Raw genomic sequence first — 14,758 nt, forward strand, 5'->3', positions numbered from 1 at the left:
ACTAATGGACAAATACTTTTTAAAAAAGATGCTCCAGGAATAACACATAGAGTGGTTATTATCGTTATTACTTCTTTTCTTTACACGTTTGAGATGCTTCGTTTTTATTCATGAAAGTTTTGAATTGCCGAATGGACCGTGAGGTCCCCTAGGAGGAATCTTGTCTTTCATGTTGCCCTCTCCAAGGCTTAGGATGCTGCCTGGCATATATTAAGTGCTAAATCGATGCATGATGGGTAAGTGAACAAATTAAGTGTGTGTGGGTGTTCACTGGACAGAAGCTTCTAGACTTGTGTAGGGTCTGCTTGGGTGGGCCTCTTGTTAGTGTCTTGGACCGGTGTGATGAAAAGGCTCTTGCTGAGAATGGCTGAAGCCAGTGGCGCTCCTGCCTTTGTGTCTTAAGTGTTCACTGCGGATGAGCTACAGAGATAATAGTTTTTGATTTGTTGCTGTGTTTTATAAGCTACGCTTCAAAATTGGATGCATGTAACTGAGTTTAACCTTAGCAAGTCTCCGTGAGTGTCCCAAAGAATCCAAGTTCAGATGATTGGCCTCAGGGGAGAAGCAGATATGCAGTTTGTCTGGGGGGTCATACAAGGAGCCAGAAGTTCCAGACAGGGGTCCCCAGTTCCGTGGGGTGTATGCTTTCTCTCAGGCAAATGACACTTCATCAAAAGGGTGCAAAGGAATCCAAATACAGTAAATTGCACATGTAAAACAAAGACATTTGGGGTTATGTTTATAGAAACCTCTTACACCTTTCTCAGCATCCTGAGCAATGTGCAGATTTCCCAGGTGATAAAGAACTAACGGACCCAATAACTTACAGACTCGAGTGAAGGATGTAGCAAGTTGGGAGCTTTTCCTGTAGCATTTTTTTTTCTCCCACTTGAGATATCCTGGAGCTAGACATTCATCTCCACTACTTTTTTGGTTTTCCTTTCATGTTGCATTAATGAAGGTACTATACAAAAATGATATACCTCAGAGGCGTCCTGTGTTTGCCTTACGGTTTCAGTCGATTTTAAGCAGCTTTCTTTGATGACGTGTATCTCCTCTACTGTTCTTGAACTTTTTAAGAGAGACCCACGATGGCTTTAACAACAAAACACACACAAAAACTCTAATCTCTTTATTAAGCATGAATGGCACGTAGGAAATAATAGTTCCACTATCAACCAAAGGATGTTTTTTAGTCAGGCAGTTCTTTGCCACAGACTACAGAATCAGAGGTGTAAATAATAGAGGAGGTATAAATAATAAGGATGTGTTCCAGATGCCAGTGTGGAAAGAATGACAAGTAAACAAATGGATCTCAAGTGCAGCGAAGACAAAGCAGACTTGGGCTCAGTTAACTGCTGCAAGAGAACATTGCCAACAGCGAACACATTGCCTGGCCCCTGGTGGACCCTCGAGAAATGTTTAAATAGAAGCTGGGGGCCTGCTCGCAGTGACTTCACAATGTTTTTAAATAAAGACAAAAGAGTTACAGGCATGCCTCGTTTTGCTGCGCTTGGCTTGCCATTTTTACAAACTGAACGTTTGGGGCAATCCTGAGTCAAGCAAGTCTATCGGAGCCATTTTTCTAACAGCATTTGCTCACTTCATGTCTCTATGTTACATTTTGGTAATTCTTACAATATTTCAAACTTTTTCATTATTGTTATATTTGTTATGGTGATTTGTGGTCCGTGATCTTTGATGTTACTCTTATAATTGTGTTGGCCTTTTTTTTTAGCAAGAAAGCAATTTTTAAATTAAGGTCTATACATTTTTTAAGACATAATGCTATTGCACACTTACTAGCCTACAGTATAGTGTAAATATAACATTTATATGCATTGGAGAATCAAACAATTCATGTGACTCACTTTATTGCGGTATTTGCTTTGTTTTGGTTTGGACCCAAACCTGAAATATCTCTGAGGTGTGTCTGTACTTAAAAATGATAGATAAAAGGCTGAAAACACAAGAGCAGGGCTCCCAGTTCAATCAGTATGTGTAGATGGTTAATTATTGGATCTTTCTGAGATTTAATGCAAGGAAGGGGTGGAGAACAGCAGAGCTCAGAGTACGGATGCAGGCTCTTGATGGGCAGGGGGTGAACGGTCAAGTGCAGCCCAAAGCGGGGTGGGGTTTGGCTGTGAACAGTCTTCAGAGCTTTGCCCGTGGGATGCCAGGACAAATAGAAGCTTGCATCGAGATGCTTTTGAACAGCTGAAAAGACTAATGGCTTTGCTTCGAATCCTATAAAAAGTTGAAAGCAACCTTCGGTGTGTTAGAGGCCCACCCTCTCACTTTATAGGTGAGGATCTGGGGCGCAGAACACAAAGCAATTTGCTAAAAGGCCATGGACACAACAGTAGCAGGAAGAGAGCAGGAAGCCAGGTCTCACTTTCATTCATTGGACACATTTATCAACAATTTATGATTGTCCATAAACTGTGCGGGTATCATTATTTCTCATGCTGTGTACTTATGTCTCTGGAGATTTTTTATGAGGAGGTTGGTTGTTTCTTAAAATATAATTAAGGGGAAGCTGGGACGAAGTGAGAGAGTAGCATTGACATATATACACTAACAAATCAGCTCGCTGCTTTGTGACCACCTAGAGGGGTGGGATAGGGAGGGTGGGAGGGAGGGGATATGGGGATATATGTATACATATGGCTGATTCACTTTGCTGTACAGCAGGAACTAACACAACATCGTGGGGCAATTATATTCCAATAAAGATATTAAAAAATATATATATATATATAATTAACTTCATATGAAGAATTATTTCTAAGAGGTTCCATTAGTCAGTCCATTTACCACAGTATAAAAATCTTGAGATGAAGATATCTTCAGCTTTGGGGGCACAGTACTAAAAACTTGATTCATCTCCCTGGTATGCTATACTTTACTACAATAATACAATATTTTAATATCCCCCCAATCTTTGATAAATCATTCTCTACCTGGAAAAATGAGGGGTAGGAAATACTCTTCTATTACAACGCAGAAAATTTGCCTTCGAGGACGTCTATTGTGTAAATATCACAAACATAATCCCAAATTCATTGAAAACAGAAACAAAAGAACATCCAGGTCCTCTGTACTACAGAAGCAATTATGTCTCCTTTTGGGCCACCTGAAGACCTATTTGCTACCCAACCAAAAAGTGGGGTAATTATCCTTTTCTGCATATATTAGGAAGTCCGTTTTACTCCTCTGGGTTTTATTTTTTTTTCTTCTTTCGCTGATTCTTCTCTGGGTTGGGTCCAGAGACTGACAGCAAGCTGCAGAGTCCTGAGACTGATATTTTATTGATTTTTTTTCTCATTTCCATTGTGAACCTTTATCACAGTGTTTGAACGGGCAACTGTTTTTACCAAAAAGGAAATGGACAACAGTGAGAGATGTTCCGAAGAGTTACCAGCTGGCTGGTCAACACTTAGCAACGCAGGGCAGGCATGTTTCAACAGCAGGGTCACTTTTCAAACAAAACGAGGAGCGGCTGCTTTTACAACCTCTGCGAGAAGTTTCTGTATGTGAGATTCCTTCTCGCTGGTTGAAAAGAATAAACACTGGGCACATTTTATTTTCCTCAGTTGAGGTTGGCTTATTCAGTTTGGAAAGTGTGGTTTCAAAAACAAGGTGGAAAAGATGACACTTAAATCGTTAACAGGGGTCACAAAGTCAAAGTTGTAAATGCAATATTTCGTCATTGTTTTCTTTTACTCAGACTAATCATTTGTGACCCTGGTAGGTGGGGTCCAGCATTCAGCTTAGTGACGTGGCTGTAAACTGTGCCCCGAAACTTGGATTTGCAGTGGACGGGCAGTTAGGGAAAGTGAAATAACGTGATGGAGAAAATCAAACTACTATTCAAGCATCAACTGAAACTGCGGGCCTCTGGAGAATTTTGTTTCTGTTTTTTGGAAGGAGAGCATTTGTTCGACAAACATTCCTTTAGTACAAGTCTGCTGGGCCAGTGCTGCAGAGATGCAGCCTTTCATGAGAATCTCCTGAGGGGCTTTTGAAACACACCGATTCTTCATTTACTGGGGCTGTGATCTTGGGCAAATCAGTCTGGGCTGGAACAATCTCTGGCTCCTTACTTCAGGGGCCCTTTCTCATCCTGCCAACCTAAAATACTTCAGTCCTTAAGGTAAGGACTAACCAGAGTTAATGCAGCTAGAGATCTGAGCACTTCATGGTGACTAGTAGCTGCTTCTGCCTTGACCACAGCTCTGCCCTCAGATCTCAAAGGAAGATGAGGGTGGGTGATGATCAATCTTAAGACCTCAAAGACCATGAGAGTGAGGAAAACACTCAGGGCACCTGGTCACCTTCCCCAGGAAGGCAACAATGGAAAGGGTGGTTGAATTCACCGCTGGCCCCTGGCTCGCCTCAATCCAGAATCACAACACACGCTCTCACCCATGTTACATTTTTACAGAACGTTAAGGCTTTTTCTTTCCTCCTGGGATTATTTTGTGAAGAAAAGTAAAGCAGTCGATAGCAAACTGCTTTGCTTGCATGGAAACTAGATCATCTTGGAACTAAGCGTTGGGATAAGAGCCCCTCTTCTTCTCCTGGCCACTTTCACTCCGTGCAGGTCAAACTGCTCAGGATGAAGAGGATTTTATAAAACTTTATGCTAAAACGTGAGTTCAAAAGATTTATGGGGATACCAGTGGGCTCATGCTGCAATGTTGCAAGATTAACCTTCACGTGTGTGCACGGCCTGATTTGAAAAATGGGCATACACATGCCCGTGGGCGGAAGGGTCTTGATAACTGTAATCACAGAGAAACAGAGAAGGCAAATTAAAATAACAAACAAAAAAGAAAGAAAAAGGAAAACAAGAAGGAAAGGAAAATACTTTGAAGGCGCTTTTTCCATAGGAAAAAAGTATTTTATTTTTTTAAGAACAAATTCAGTTTGAAACAGATTTGGAATGTGACTTCACGGATTTCATTTTCGGGGGGCTAACTGCAATGTGGAACTAAAGCAGATCAAAAACTTATGACAGGCTATCAAAATAAAACAAAGAAAAGAAAAAATATTTATAACTCAAGCATAATACTGCGTTACTTACAAATTGGACAACGAAATTTTAAATAAATATTCATGGTACATAATTACGGCACAAATATGCAGCAATTTGGCAACCTTTTATACCATTTTTTTCCTCATTACAGTGCAAAGGGGAGTGACACTGCCGTTTAACAAGCTGTAGCTAAATACATTGCAAAATTCAGATTTTATACAAAACATCTTGCTTAGACTTTATAAAAAACCAACATTGCTCTATGTACACAATCTGGGTAAGAAAAGCCATTTCTGTCTTGTTTTCATGTGTATTTTTATTAAAAAGGTGAATAAGGCTACTGTAACACCCCAAATCCATATACAGTAAAATCTGAACCTATTTACAGCATCTTCACTTAAACATTATGGTGCAAATTCCAAAGTCGGATGACTAGGGATGAGAATACAAGGAAGGCATTTACAGTAACTTTCCAAAGCTGAACCAACTTCAAATAAAGGGACAGTTGGTAGATTGTCATATTCTGCACCACACACAAAACAGACGCACAGAACACTGGTCAATTGCTTGCAGGTAACTCTTCAACAACTCATCTGATTTTTCACAGTTTAGCATATACCCAAAATGTAGCCAACCGATGATACACACCTTTGATTTCATTAAAATCAGACTGTTTCCCATTTTTCCCCTACTTGCCCCTCTCCCCCATCCTAAAGGTAATTTTCGATGGCTTACAAGAAAACCTTGTAGGGATGCACGTACAGGAGAGGTTAGGGTGACGGAAAGAATGACATATGTACTGTGGCCGATCACCATGGCAACCGTCCACAGAAATATGATATAGATATATATAATATATATTGCAGATATATATTATACATATATATACACATGTATACCACACACCCACTCAAGCACACACACACGCACTTTGGACCAACATCATTTTCAGGTTCAGAAAATAGAGAAGAATTTCTGTGACAACTCATTTTTGCAGGTATTCACTGGAGGTTTGAGAACCTTAAAATGCTGTTGCTACATTTTTCTTTTCTCCCAATTCAGAAAGCAAAGTGTTACCATAGTAACAGGACTATGTTAAAGATGTCTATTTTGCATAGCACATAAAAAGTAGGTTTCCTGTTTACTCACTTCTTTTCCCAGAAGGGAGGGGGAGAGGGGAGGGGGAGAGAGGAAGGAACGGGGTCAGGCTGAACTTTCAGCCGAAACCCCCTCGATGTGACCCGGTGGATTCTAGCGAACACTTCAGCCCACAGGGCAAGGGAAAACACAGCACAGAAAAGAAATGCCGGCACATCTTGTCATTGTCGAAAACGATGCAGTAACACCGATTTCCTGGTATTTGGGGCTTGCATTTCCTAATCTACGGTGACGCAAGATGCCTTCAGAGGACTGGGTTATTTTTGTGTTTGCTCCCATTATTGTTATTTTTGGAGTGATGTTGTTTTTCCCAGAAGTAGCTGTCCAATTTTTTTTTTTTAAAGCACGCGGAGCATTGGGACCACTTAATGAATTTCCCATCTTCTGGTGTGGACTGTGTGCAATCTTAAAATATATATTAGTAAAACTCTTTCACTTTATATCCCTTGTGTTCTATATACCTATTATAAATACATCCTACCTTCCTTCTCCCCCTCGACATCATAATTTATTTCGGTCCTCGGGACTCTAAGAGGTTTGCCATGTGTACCTCACCTTGATACAGGGCCCCGAGCTGTGGCCTCGCTCAGTACCTACCCCTCGGCCCTCGCGGCCACGACAGCACCGCCATAAACCAAAGTGTCGTAAGGCGCAGTGGGGAGGGGCGCGGCGGGGAGGGGGCACTGGGGGGGCCGGGGAGTCTGACCTACCTTTTATATATGAGAATGCCTTAATAACGTCAAAGATGATGGAATTACAGCCTGTGTGACCTTTGGCTTTTAATCTTCTAGGTCAGATTGGGCTCTCTGCTCATCTCCTACATGCTCTCCCTGTGTTGAATAAAATGTGATAAGTATAGCAGCTGAGTCTGCCTTAAACCTCCCCCGAGGCAGACCGACGACTTTCCGACAGCTTCACCGCTGCGCATCCTGTTGCAGTACCACGGGAGTCCTGCCGGTGCCCATCCATCCCTCCAAGCCTGGCCCTCTACCAACAATGCCCCTTTGTTCCACCCAGCGTAGAGGGACTATTTTTCTTTTTTTCCCTGTGCATTGCTCCTTGATAAGAGTGAATTCCTTCAAATGCACCCGAATCTACCGTGTGTGTCGTTGTGTCTCCTACTTGCCTCTTAAAATCTTAGCAAAACCAAAGTGCTGTGCTATCTAATTGGAGTTTTCCCTCCCAGCGCTGTTGCAGAGGTAGCAGCGCTGAACTGCCTTTGCAGACGGCCTTTCCCCCGCCCTCCCTCCCGAGAACCCCTCCCCTTCCCGGGCTGACAGCCTAGTATCTGGCTGGAAGGCTCCTTATTAGCAAACGCAATTTCTATCCTTGCGTCGCCCATTCGGCGGTAGCTGTTGCAAACAGATGAAGCACGAGACGCCAGACGCTAATGTCTCATTAGTGATACGGAGTGTGGCGTGAGAAGAAATCTCATGTGAAGGCCTGCAGCGCCCCGGATGACAGGAGTGTGTGCAACAGTGAGGACTAAAAGCTAGCGCCCTCCGAAGGCCTCACGCGGCCAGAGTCTGTGCGACAAGTCCGGGGTGCAGCTCGTGTGGGAGGGGGGAAGGGCCACGCCCGAGGCGGAAGACGGCCTTTCCAGGCCCAGCAGCCTGGGGGACCTGGGACACCTGCCCGGGATGCTCCCGCCCACCGACCGCTCTGTCTCCCCTCAGCTCCTGCGGAGGCCCGAACGCCCGTGGTACCCGGAAGAGGAGGGGGCGGGGCGCGTGCCGTCCCCACGCGCATCTTCCACGCGAGTCTTCCAGCCGCTGGGGCGCATCCTTCGTCACCGCGGCCGAAACGCTACAGACTAGTAAGCTGTCCGACTCCACAGGGCTCTCCCCAGAAGGAGTGTCCCCTCTCCCCGCTGTGCGCCAGTCCGTCGCAGACACAGGGGGCCTCGGACCCTCCGCGGGCGGCAGCGGGACAGTAAGTTTCCTCCGGGAAAGCGAAGGCACCGCCGAGGCTCAGACCTTGTAGTAAATGTTCGCCGGGCTCTGCGGCGGCATCTCCTGGACTATGTACACGGGATGCCCGTAGTCCCCGCTGACCTTCTCGTAGTGAGGGCAGAAGACACTGTCCGCAGTCCTCAGCGGGATGATGATGTCGCTGGGCTCCGAGCCGTTGTTGTTGCCGCCGCGCTTGGGCGTGGCCAGCGTGCTGAGCGACAGCGTGGCCGTGTGCTGCGGCGAGTGCTTGCGGTGCCGTCTCCGGTACTTGAGCAACAGGACCACCAGCGTGATGATGATGACGATGAAGATGATGCACCCTGAAGCAATCCCTGCGAATAAGGCCACTTCGGAACCGAGGATATTGTTCCCAGAATGTCCGGCGCTGTTGCCGTCTGTGCTGGAACCTGCAGGGGGTGGGAAAGAGCAGCCAGAAGAGTCACCGCTCTCGCCAGGGCTGGCCGGCTGCTGGCAGGCCAAAGACTTCCCTGGCAGCTAGACTGGCAAACCAAGCGCCTCGTTTAATAGCTAAATGCAGGGGTAAATTTAGGAGGTTGGGAATTAACAGATACACACTACTATATATAAAAGAGATAACCAACAAGGACCTACTGTATAGCACCGGGAATCCTACTCAATATTTTGTAATAACTTACAAGGGAAAAGAATCGGAAAAAGAATATATGTGTGTATATATAACTGAATATCTAATATATATATATACATAACTGAATCACTGTGCCGTACAACTGAAACTAACACGGCATTGTAAGTCAGTTATACTTCAATTAAAAAAATAGCTAAATGCAAACGGCAGAAGCCAGCCATCGGGGAGACGGGACTCCAGGTGGGACTCTGATGCTGCTCCCAGACCTCATCGCTTCCCTTCTATACATCATCATCCATCAGCTGCGTGGACAGGCTGTGACAGCCAGCCCTTGATCTTGCCCCACGTCTTAACCCCGGCCAGCCAGCCTGCAGCCACCACCAGGAGGAAAAAGGGAAGTGGCTGATTCTCCAGGTCAGCATCTGCTGCCCAGGCCACGCTGTTCTCGTGCCCTCTCTGGCTACGGTGGCTTCATGGGAATATCCAAACCGCCTGCCTTTAAAGACAAGCCCTGCCGACGGCTGGCTGGAGAGCTTGCAAAGAGGGATGGGGCCTGGGAAAACGTTCAACCCGTAACTCGTCTGTATTATTTGATTTACACTTAAAATATATTTGGAAGGCAGCAGAAACTCTCACACGGAACAGACTGCCAACCCAAATGTTAAGCACTAAAAAATTGCCTGGCATCATCATATTATCCATTTATCAGTTTGTCATAAGAATTTGACACATCTTGTCATTGAAAGTTAGAAATAACAACTTCCCTCCTTGAAGCTTGGAAAGAAATGGAATATTGCTACAGATGCTAAATTCGCACGACTACCAACCAGGCATGCGGATCCCTAATACGGAACTGCTGACGTCTGCTCAGCGACCACCATATAAAAAATTCATTCCCGTGGTAACAAACACATAGCTATAGCTTTGTTCAAAGACTGCTAACAAAACGAAGTTAAACGGCAGTCAATTTTATCCAGTATTCTAAACTTCTGCCAGGAATCCATGTAATATTTTATTTTACACTGAAAATGTGAAAAAAATTTTTGACGAAACTACCTGAAAAATGTGGCCTTATGCAATATTTTAAGATGTTACCATCTCAAATGTAGAAGAGGATCAATCAGGTGCTCTGTGGATTAGATAAAACTAGATGAAACACTGGTACAATTATATATACATTAACACTGGCCTGAAGCTAGGTTTACAAACAGCACGATAAAGTGTCAGCCAATGAAAGTAGCTTTGATCTGAAAGAGCAGTGCTAATAATTGGCACTTACAGCTGATGAATTCTACTCTTTTGAATGTAAGACTTTTGTGGGAATTAATTATTTTATTCTGGTTGAGTAATTGATAACAACTAACCGAGAGCAAAGCTTACTGACTGCGGGAGCTACAAGTTCATCCTCCTGGTGCAGAAGTACTTGGACTCTGTTCTACCCACTGTGATCCGAGCAGTGTGGAACACACAGACCTAGGCACACATGGGTCACGCTGCTATACCTGGATTTGGTTTGACAAAAGGACTCGTTGTTGAACTTCTCCCATTTGTACCAGCTTCAAGTTCTGGCCGTCTTGTTGGATCATTATGCCTGGTTGACCCAGCGGAACTCGCATCTATATGAAAAACAAGCGGTTACTTACAGCACAGACATCTGATGGGCTCTAGCTTTAGGAGCTGGATCTATATCTCAAGAGGCACAAATAGAAATGAACATAAGATTCTTTATGCAAAGTACTGTGAGATGCAAGAATATAATTTTCCTTTGAAAACAAAACGGTTCTACTAGTTATTTCAGAGGTTTAGATGGTGAGGCCATCTGTGGAAACCGTAGGGATTCTTGCATTTGGCAGGCAGAGCGCTGCAGATGACATTTTAATTTAACTGAGTGAGTTGACTGACTACTATCCCAATTTCTAATTAGAAGAATATTTCTTTCTGCACAAGAGGTCATCTTTGTGTGAAAAGGCTCAGTGAACACAAGTCTTCTGTAGTCACGATGCAGAAATGGGCAAAATGGCAGAAACTTAGTTTGCATTCTGGATATTTTAATGGTGAACCAAAGAGGTGTTTTGCTTTTCAGAAGGAAAAGTATATCTGTAGATACAGACATGGCAATAGACATTGTACCTGGCTGACCTCAACTTTTAGAAGTATCTCCAGTAAAAGAAGTGGGTTGCAACAACTTGAGGAAATCTGTCAGTGGCTCAAGGTGCAGAGAAAAGTTTACTTTGGAAACTGAACTGCAGAGTGAGTGAAGGCGCGTGTGGGCAACACTGGCGCCATACTAGCTGTGGGGGCTCGACCAGATCAGTGGCTCCGTGAAGCAGCAGACGGTCTTTACCTTGTCCAACTTTCATGAGGATCTTCATGGCTCTTGTCTGGCACACCCCTCCCTCCTGGTTATCCAGGCCCTCCAAAGACCCATTTGATGTAGCTGATTAAAAATAAAATGGACAAAACAAAAAAATAAAGAAAAAATCAGGAAATCAATAAGCCAAGTTTACATGAACATGAAATGTCTGAAAACAATTTGGAAAATAAGAATTCACTCTTAGTCACAAGTTTTCTGAAAGTATGGGATGCTGAAAGGCAAAACGAAAAAAATAAAGAAATAAAGAAAGATGGATATCGTCCACACTGCCGCACGTATGACCTCTGGTTTCCAATGTACTTAAGTGCCTTCTCCTCCCTTTATAATTAACGGATTTTGTCTGATACTACAGATAAAAGGGACAGCATCTTCCAAAAACCTGACTAGTTTGGAGTCAACCTCCTAAAAGCAGAATAGTAAATACGGTAATTTCAAAACGTGGTAATCATCACACAGCACCTGCTTCCTCTACTATAGATTTCCTGCCTCAAGAACAATTACCTTGATGCTCCCTGTTTGTCAAGCATCCAAGTTCTATAAACACTTGGAGAGGAGACTCCCACGCCCCTTTTCTTTCCTCAGCTTTGCTTGAGCTTAAAGGTTGTACTAGAATACAAGCGTTCAAATTCTGGAGTTTTCCTCCATCATTTTGTACTCGACCCGAAAGAACGGATGTGTTATTACCACCACCATCGACCTTGGTCAAACTCTTCAACCAAGCTCCCTGGTGCAGAAGAACTCTGGATGCACAGAGGGACTCACAGGTGCCCACTGCTCTATGAGGGGCCTGGGACGGCTCAGGACCTAAGGTGAGGACTTGGCTCAGGTCCACCAGCTTGATGCCCTTTCCACCTCGAGAAGGAGGAGGAGGAAAGACAGAACATTTGACCATTTTCAGTGTCTGTTTTTTTCCAACAGCCTATGCCCTACTCTGTTTCAACCCATTGTTCTATCTTTTTAGGATGGTGAGTTCTCTGAAGAGCGCTGTAACTAAAGCTGTAAAAAGATAGGCTGCCAGGTACCTTGCTGAGGGACAGGTTTTAAATTACATGTCAAGTTTCAGAAGAGAAAACGAGGTGGGGAGTTAGACGTTTTCATTCCTCCACAGTTCAAGGGGCAGGGAACGTAAATGTTTCATAAACAATTCTGCCAGGTAAATCCTTCTCTACTTTAATTATCAAAGTTTTGTCAACTAACTCTACACTTTTAAAAGCACTGAAAAAGGGACAGATTTTCTGAAAAAAGAAAAAACATCCAAAGACATTCTTTTAATGGGCTGTTTGTTTTCCAAATGGTGGGGCAGCAGACAAGTTGGACAGGCATGCATGGAAATATGTATGCTGTGGGTAATTATCTTGGCTGGAAAACAAGGCCAGGATTGACTTGTCTTTGTGTTCTCAAGTTAGCGACTTTTACTTTCTCTGTTTTCCTTAATAATAATCACTGCCTCTTGTGTGCAAAAATATCTCTTTGCTTATCTGAGTGTTTCCTTAAAGTCCAGCCTCACAATCATATCTCACTCTTCTTCTATTGCTGACACTGAGTTTCTCCTGGGAAACTGGGCAAAAATTGCCATCATAGTTTTTTTTTTTTAGGGTGAAAAGTAGATAGTATCCTCTTGTAGATTGTTGAGAAAATGTTTGGCAGATAAATTAGAACAAATACCTAAGAACTCTGCATGCTTCTGCGACTCTTACAAAAAAATCATTTTTTCCCCATTTTCTCCATCTTCTTTCCCTTTTGTTTCTTCCAAACATGTACCTAAACTTGAAAGTATCCTTTCCTCCTAAAGGCTTAGAACAGTATGGATATCTACAAGCTGGCACTCTTCTGGCCAATTTCAGAGCAGTGCTATCATCTTCACTTATTCACAGTTTTCTCATCTGATCTTTCTCAAAATGTAGGATATGCTTTTATATAGAAAAAAAAAAACAGTGGAAAGCTGATGTCTTTATCTGGCTGACAGTTTCAAAGGTTTAGTTTACTTAATTCAAGTGGAATCTCCATGTTTTCTAATTAATATACACATAAATGCACCCCAATGCAAAGTTCAATGACTAAGTTTTTCTTGCTAAAAGTTTAACACTAAGTTAACAAATGATAAAAATAAGATCTGAAGGGTGGTACCCAGAAAGAAAAAAGGTGTGTGGGGGGAAGGAATATAGATTTACTGAATATTTATTTTAACCTTGAGGTAAAAAGATAAAAGGTTCAGGTCTAAAAGAAAAAAATAAAGGAATACGAGAAAGGATAGACAAGGCATGGCAGAGAACAGTCCCTGGTAAATATAATTCAGAACTGCATCTGCAGATGCAGAAACTACAGATGACTTCTAGTTTGTCAGTCTGGAAGTGCAAGAGGTGCACATAATTTGAGTGACTTTTTCTTTTGATTTTAATTCGTAGGTCAGTGCCTTTTCTGAATACCAATCCCTTCGTGGAGGGCTCCCTTTGGTTTACTCAAAGTGATATCTGATGAACTCCCAAATGTAAAGAACTCCAAAAGTATTCAAATTAGACTGCAATCTATAATTTAACATCCACAAACTATACATGGTAGGAAGAAAACTGTAGTGTGACATGAAACTGCTTTGCATCTTTCACAGTGGAAACTTTTTTTATGCCTTGGGGAGGAAAAAATCCCTCAAGCCCTGGAGGTGCACAGAAGGCAATCTGAAAATGCTGCCTTTGCTGAGTTCTTGGAGGCTGAGGCCACTGCTGGGATGGGGGAGGATGAAGGGTGAAGGGGGAGGGCAGGCCAAGAGGCAGAACTTTGTGAGTGAGGAGGGTTCTTCTGCTACATTCTGGACTCTGCATCTTTCTCCTCTAAGTCAACTTGGAAGTTGCAAAGGCTACTGGAAGATACTGAAAAATTTATTCCTAACATCAAAACAGCATTCCCAATACTTGGCTGTTTAAAAGGGGGCTAAACTTTAAAATTCAGAGGAAATTCCCTGGCGGTCCAGTGGTTAGGACTCGGTGCTCTCACTGCTGGGGCCTGGGGTTTGATTCCTGGTTGGGGAACTAAGATCCCCACAAGCCGAGTAGTGCAGCCCAAAAAAAAAAAAAAAAAAAAAAAAAAAAAAAAAATACGGTTAGATGCTCTGCCATGAAAGATTTTTGCCCCAAGTTAGGTATGATGTAAGCAGTCAGGGAAAACCCTGGTTTTTGTTTTTGCTGTTTTAAACATCTTTCTTGGAGTATAATTGCTTTACAATGGTGAGTTAGTTTCTGCTGTATAACAAAATGAATCAGCTATACATATACATATGTCCCCATATCTCCTCCCTCTTGCATCTCCCTCCCACCCTCCCTATCCCACCCCTCTAGGTGGTCACAAAGCACCGAGCTGATCTCCCTGTGCTATGCGGCTGCTTCCCACTAGCTATCTATTTTACGTTTGGTAGTGTATATATGTCCACGCCACTCTCTCACTTCGTCCCAGCTTACCCCTCCCCCTCCCTGTGTCCTCAAGTCCATTCTCTACATCTGCGTCTTTATTCCTGTCCTGCCCCTGGGTTCATCAGAACCATTTTTTTTTTTTTTTTTTTTTTTAGATTCCATATATATGTGTTAGCATACGGTATTTGGTTTTCTCTTTCTGACTTACTTCACTCTGTATGACAG

General features: G+C 43.2%; 1 protein-coding gene across 1 annotated transcript in view; it reads right to left on the minus strand.

Moving 5' to 3' along the window:
• Positions 1–7,481: 7,481 nt before the first annotated feature.
• The window catches only part of EFNB2 (ephrin B2), a 44,078-nt gene continuing 36,801 nt past the window's right edge, over positions 7,482–14,758 (minus strand). Inside the window, exons 3-5 of the mRNA XM_060079937.1 lie at positions 11,103–11,195; positions 10,261–10,374; positions 7,482–8,558 (exon numbers count right to left, since the gene is read on the minus strand). Of these exons, the coding sequence (XP_059935920.1) occupies positions 8,170–8,558; positions 10,261–10,374; positions 11,103–11,195 (596 nt within the window). The 3' untranslated portion in view covers positions 7,482–8,169. The remainder of the gene's footprint in view (positions 8,559–10,260; positions 10,375–11,102; positions 11,196–14,758) is intronic.

Source organism: Mesoplodon densirostris, chromosome 17 (genome assembly GCF_025265405.1).
Source record: "Mesoplodon densirostris isolate mMesDen1 chromosome 17, mMesDen1 primary haplotype, whole genome shotgun sequence".
Lineage (NCBI taxonomy): Eukaryota > Metazoa > Chordata > Mammalia > Artiodactyla > Ziphiidae > Mesoplodon > Mesoplodon densirostris.